The sequence below is a fragment of the Apium graveolens genome, chromosome 6 (genome assembly GCF_009905375.1).
Source record: "Apium graveolens cultivar Ventura chromosome 6, ASM990537v1, whole genome shotgun sequence".
NCBI lineage: Eukaryota > Viridiplantae > Streptophyta > Magnoliopsida > Apiales > Apiaceae > Apium > Apium graveolens.
The window spans coordinates 300,928,230-300,934,922 of NC_133652.1; the positions used below are offsets into that span (position 1 = coordinate 300,928,230).

Genomic DNA, 6,693 nt, shown 5'->3' on the forward strand with positions numbered 1-6,693 from the left:
TCAAACTGAGCAGATATTTCAAAATTTTTTAAAAAAATCTATTCAAAAAAATAAAAATATATGAAGACATAATGATTTCAAAGGTACAAGTTAAACCTCGATAAATAAATACGTTCGGAACCGAGAAATTTTATTTAATTAACGAAATTATTAATTTATCGAAATTAAAAATATATAATTTTCATTATATTGAATTCAAATTTTTTTATTAATCTAATGAGATTATTTGTTTATGAAATATTTATTTATCGAGGTCCAACTATAACTGTGGTTTTGCCCCATTTGTAAACCCAATTTGTAAACATAAGACTGATTTAATTTAGTTTTACAAACACAACCAAACTAAAACAGCTTCTCAACCCAATTTAACATGTGGCCCACTACTCTCTCCTATATATACACAGACACACACACACATTCCAAACCCCTCTATCTTCTTCTAGTTCCACTTGAATCTTCATTACAACAAACTTTTAATGTTGTTTAGTTTCAGATCTAAATAAATATATTAAAAATGGGACGGTGGAATAATCGCCGGAGGTGGGCCCCACGCCGTTACGACAGGGACGATCATCCTCGTCGCTCTCCCCCTACTTATTACCAAACTAAAGTCGATCCTCAAGGTACTTTTAATTATTTGTTTTGTCTTTTTTTTTATTGCAATAATTTAATTAATTAATATATTTTTTTTAATTATAATTTGCAATTATCCAGCTTATTAATGCATGAATTTTGTATTGAAATTGAAATGAATTTTTGTTAGTAGATGATTAGTTAAATTCATGCAGTTTCGGTGATTATGTTACGAGTTTTCGATGCTGCTGTGGAATGAATTTTAATTTAGTAACTATGAATTAACTAGAATCATCAACTGTTTTGTTATTGATTCTTTACTAGAGGTGTTATTGTTTCAAATGTCGAAAGTTATTTTAGATGCCTAGTTATTGAGTTTCGAGCAATGTGTGAAACTAAATGGGAAATTAGGAACAAGACTTTGAAAATCTTTATAGTAGGAAAGTTGTTATTAGCTTTTATTTGAGTTGATTGTCGTCACAGTTTATTCTTTAGAATATGATTACAAATTGGGGAAGTAGATTAGATTAGGTTGGCTATGATTAAGGTGTTTCTTTGAAAGTATGTACAGTTATTTACGGCTATTATTTTGAGGATTAGTTAGAATTGATCTTCAGTAGTTTTGTATTCGTAAAATTGATCTTAACTTAGACCTAGTAAGAGCTCCACAGTTCACTTCTATGCTTATAGTTACTATTCCTGTGATGTATTAGTATAGATTGCCTTGCTCTCTAAATTGTCCGTAGAAATTGGAGTCATATTAAATAACTACTCTATCTGTCCCTTCCATTTGTTTACACTTTTCTTTTTGGGATGTCCATTCCAATTGTTTATATTTCAAAATTTTCCAAAAATAGTAAAGTTTTTATAATTTTTAAAATAACTACATCCACTAATTCTCTCCACTATACCCACTTTATACATATAATATTAATCGGTCCCACTACTTTACTCATTTTTTTAACTTTCCTCCACGACCTTATCATTTTTCTTAAACTCCTTACCCAACCCAAATGTAAACATTTGGGAGGGACGGAGGGAGTATTATATTTGTATTCCCTAGTTTACCAAGGGGAGGTAACTCTAATGTATATTTGTTTCCCGTGTTTTCTAAGGGGAGGTACCTCTTATCTATATTTTCCAAAGCTATAGCTTTGTATTCAGTAGTTTACCAAGGGGAGGTTACTCTAATGCTTAACTTAGTATTGATCTTCAGTAGTTTTGTATTCGTAAAATTGATCTTAACTTAGACCTAGTAAGAGCTCCACAATTCACTTTTATGCTTCTAGTTACTAGTCCTTACTACTAAGCTTTAGCTTCCTCTGATATGCGCATCCTGTGAAGTATTAGTATAGATCGCCTTCCTCTCTAAATTGTCCGTAGAAATTGGAGTCATATTAAATAACTATTATATTTGTATTCCCTAGTTTACCAAGGGGAGGTAACTCTAATGTATTTTTTTTTCCTTTTTATTCTAAGGGGAGGTACCTCTTAACTATATTTTCCAATGCTATATAAATTCCATTTTTTCTTATCTCTTGGATCGTATTTCTGTTATCTCTTTTCGAACAACATGAGTTGTTTTGCAGGGATTTTATATTTTCAATTGTGCTTTTTGCTGATTTGATATGTTTTCACGTATGAATGAGTTGAAGTCCTATTTTTAATTCTTCCAGATCCGTGGCCAGTGTTGTTAAAGGCGCAAGACCAGATTTAAAGCACGACTCACAAATCATCAGTAATCGCTCTTTTTTTTACAAAAAAATAACAATCACAGATTTAACAAGAAACTATTACTTGACATCAAAACATAACAAAAAAACATGATAATTATGTCAATAATGAGGCCTGAAGCAATAAGATTCTTTAATTCAGAAGCTTCGGTGTCATCCAACTCAATCTCCGACCCCTTCAAATTCTCGCTCTTCTTCTTCAACATCTTGATCTATTAGAGGCTGAGATGCAGAGACCGTTAAGAGACTTGAGATGTAGAGTGGCTCTGTTGTGCGAAACACTTTAGGTTTTTTTTCCTTATACCCTTCTTTTTAAGGCTATTGCTGCCTTTTACCGGTATGAGCGTTTTTTAGTGCCCTTCAGTGCTTCACCAGTGCCTTTTGGAAGATTTCAGAATCACGTTAAATTGCACATTTTTTAATCGCGCACCTTGCGCCTAAACGCCAAGCGCCATTAAGCACGCCTTTAACAACACTGTCCGTGGCGCTTTTTTGTTGTCTTATGTAGTACACTTACATTTTTCCAAAATGATGTGAACTTTTTTGATGTATACATGGAGAGAGTGCCGCTTTCACATAGTCCCTGAGCGTTCAATGGTATATCTATGATTATTCTCTTGTGGTTACAGTTCATAATAAAGCATATGATATGGTATTCTAGCTTATTTATTGCTGTCCTTTTGCCCCTGCAGAGGTATTACAGAACAGTTCGCTTCCATGGGAGCAGAAGTTTTGCCTTCTAGGTGGAATTCCATGGAACAAGGTTCTCGCTGCTAAAAACTATATATACTGCTATGAGAATGTGCTAAAATGGGATGATGCTGCTGCCAAAGATGCTCTTTTTGATGCCCAGCAGCGCTTTTGTTCGATGATTAATAGCCTGCCTTGTGAGCTTCCCTTACCTGATCCGGATATGTTTATTGGTAAAATTGATTGGAACCCGGAGATTGATCCCAGACTGATGTCGGACTTGGACAAGGAATACTTTAATCCTGATGAAGCAGAAAACTTAACTTCAAATGAGCTTCCTGCTTGTAATAATAAGAATAAGAGTACTTTGGATAACCCTTGGGAATCTCATCGCTTGGAAGATAAAGTAGATATAAAGGATTTAGCACAGAGTTGGAAAAAATGGGGTGATTCTCTGGAGTCAAAGGACGAGAAATGGGGAAGTTCTGTGAATAAGCCATTTGGTTGGAACAAGGGGCTAAATGATACGAGAGAGTCAACTAAATATGAATCTGATTATGTAAATTCTTGGAACCGAGGCGCTTTACATTCTAAATCACCGAATGAAAAAGGTTGGGGAGATGCTTCGAAAAATTCTGGATGGAATTGTGGGAATTCCAGATCTAATGAGTGGGGATATACAGATAAAGTAGATTTCTGGGGAGATGCTTCGAAAAATTCTGGTGGATGGAATTGTGGGAATTCCAGATCTAATGAGTGGGGAAATACTGATAATGTAGACTCCTGGAGGCCGCTTCCTGGCGAAACTTCAAATTATAGGAAATATACTAAATTTGGAAACAATTCTGGGAACTCGAAATGGTCAACCAGTCAAAATAACGATACTGAAAAATTTGACCCCAGAATACACTCCGGTGCATGTCGCAAAAGAGAAGAGTATCAAGAAAATACATCCAGGCGTAAAAGCTGGAAACATGAAGGTGCCGACTTTGAAGCACATCAATTTTGGGGTAAGGCAAGACCACAGGGACAATATTACCGAGGTAATCATAATTATTAGGAAGGTACTATGTCAGGCATGCTGGTCATTTTGAATGAAGGTTAAACTGAATCAGAATGCACTTTGCTGTTGCTAAAAATATATGTATCTTATCAATATTTGAACCGAGTAGAAAATGTATTTGCCCTCTTCTTTTGTCAATGTTATGTCCTCTTGTAACCTGAAATTTGTGACTCATATTGCTGTCCGATCCTGTTATCTCAGAGACCTTTATCGACCATTCTGCAATCATTCTTTAGTGCGCTTGATTCTTGAATGTGTATATCTTTGCTGCATTTAGTCAACATGATTGTGGATGTTTACTCTGTTTGTCCCTTTGGTACTTGTCGGACATGCTTGTTAAACTGAATGCTGAGAAATCTGGATTAGATAGTTATGAATGTTACAAGGCAGGTACAACTTTGAAACCTTCTACACCCCAAAATGTGTTATATACCTCTGCGAAAGCCAGCTCCTCAAGTTTAGGAAAAAATAAATAATAAGGTGAAGCTAAGTTTTTGGTCGAGGTGAGCCAAAATCCATACTGAAATAAAAATTAATATACAAATAATTAAAAAGAAATTTTTGGAAAATAGTGACAAGCATTCCCCAAGTGCGAGAAAAATTATTTATTTAAAATTAAGTTTTTTTTTCATGTTAATATGTATCTGCCAAATTCGTTTCATATTTATGTAAATTGATATTATTGCAAAAGTTTCATTTAAAATTGGATAATTTTGGTTATTACCTGCTTATTTGATCATACATTTTTTGGCATAAAATTACCCAAAAAATTAAATTTTGTTTTGCTTAAAAAACAGATCTGGGAAAAAGACAAGACGTGCGTGTGACTAGAAAGGCACAAAAACCGGGTTGAACCGGATTCAGGACGAGCTTTAAAAAATTGTGAATTTTTAGAATTGGGCATGACTTTTTTTAGAAAAATTTGAGCCGGGTCATACCGGATTTCGTTAGAAAAACTAGGTCCGCAGATCGGGCCGGTCGGGTCGCCGGAATTTTTCAAATAATTTTAATTATTTTCATTAATAATATACAATTTTCGTAAATTTTTTGAATTGTATTTGCAAGTTTAGACTTTAATTTATACATGCACAATCTTTACCGGACTTTAGAACAAATTATTTATATTATATTATAAATTAAATTAGAATTTAAAAAGTGTTCACATATAATAAAAATGTGTAAATATCGGTTCTTTGAAGAGTTATTAGAAATTTAGGAGTACTTTTATTCAAAATTATATTCAATTAAAAAATAAATTTTAAAAAGACATAATTTTTTCAAAGTTTTACAAGAATATTTAATAAAAATCACAATAAAATTCTTGCTTTTATTGGGCCGGGCCGGACCGTGTTTTTATCCGGACAAGGCCGAGATTTGTCTGAATCGAGCTTAAATATGGGCTTTTTTGGGATTGGGCCGGTCCAGATTTTTATGAAAAATATGCGGCTCGTTGAGGCCCGCAGGCCGGATCGGTCCGGACCGAGCTTTTTTCGGATATGACTTTTTTTAAATTTTTCCTGAATCGGATCGGGCGGGATTTTCAGATTCAGATTTTTTGTATATCTCTACGCTTGACTGTGTCTGTGTGCTTGTAATTATCGGTAAAAATATACCTTTAAGTTTCTATAATGAAAACAAAGATGAATTATTTATTACCATAAATATTATTTCATAGATCTCCAATATATGTATTTTCATACCCGTTAGTCATTTTTTACCGTGACAGTAAAAAATCGAAATAGCAAAAAAAGTCACAATTATCATTAATGTGTGCAATAAGAACAAGTTTCATGGTGGTTGCTGTTAGAATATATATTTATATTATTATTATATTATATATATTAGGGTATTTTCGGTATTTAGTGTTAGGAGGAAACACACACATATTTGAGATTTAGTTCTACCAATTTAGAGTACTCACACAACAATATATTTGATGTGGAAAACCCACGTCCCAACTTGTATTTTAATCAAAAAAAGTATCAATAATACACAATCAAAACTAGAATACTCAAGCCTAACATACTCAAGCATCGGCCCTCGAGCTATACCTAGGTCCTACATCTTGAGCATTCTCTTAACAATCAAAACAATAGCACCTCAACGGTGTTCCAATCGATACTTGAGCCAACAATGCTCAAACATCTCCCAACCGATACCTAAGACGTCTACATCTCTTACGCATACATGAAAACAATAACATGACTATGTATATATTGCCATCACAAACTTAACCAACGAGACATACTTAATCTGATTATAATAAAAATTGTCTACCCATACAATTATTACCCAATCTCATTATGATAATAATTGTTGACTTATACAACTATTAACCAATCCAATTATATCTTGTATCATCAAGCTCGTATCATATATTGGGTTTAAACCCAACAATCCTCCCCTTCAACCCAATACAATTTCACAATCGAATTAACGGTCATCTTCAAGTCATCGACGTCCATTCGTCAATGCCTCCCCTCGAACAAGAATCCTTTCATCTCGTTCTCCAACTTTTGAGAATTACTAAGACCCGTATAGTGACCTCCAATAACTCTAAACTACAGTTACCCATCATAACGACATATCTATCCACAAAATCACGTACATTAACCACGAGTGCCTCCTTTCACC

At 33.8% G+C, this 6,693-nt stretch overlaps 1 protein-coding gene across 1 annotated transcript; it reads left to right on the forward strand.

Moving 5' to 3' along the window:
- Positions 1 to 351: 351 nt before the first annotated feature.
- On the forward strand, positions 352 to 4,287 carry LOC141668530 (uncharacterized). The gene is made up of 2 exons (XM_074475433.1): positions 352 to 623; positions 2,999 to 4,287. The coding sequence occupies exons 1-2, from the start codon at positions 515 to 517 to the stop codon at positions 4,054 to 4,056; spliced, it is 1,167 nt and encodes a 388-aa protein (XP_074331534.1). The 5' UTR covers positions 352 to 514; the 3' UTR covers positions 4,057 to 4,287.
- Positions 4,288 to 6,693: the final 2,406 nt, after the last annotated feature.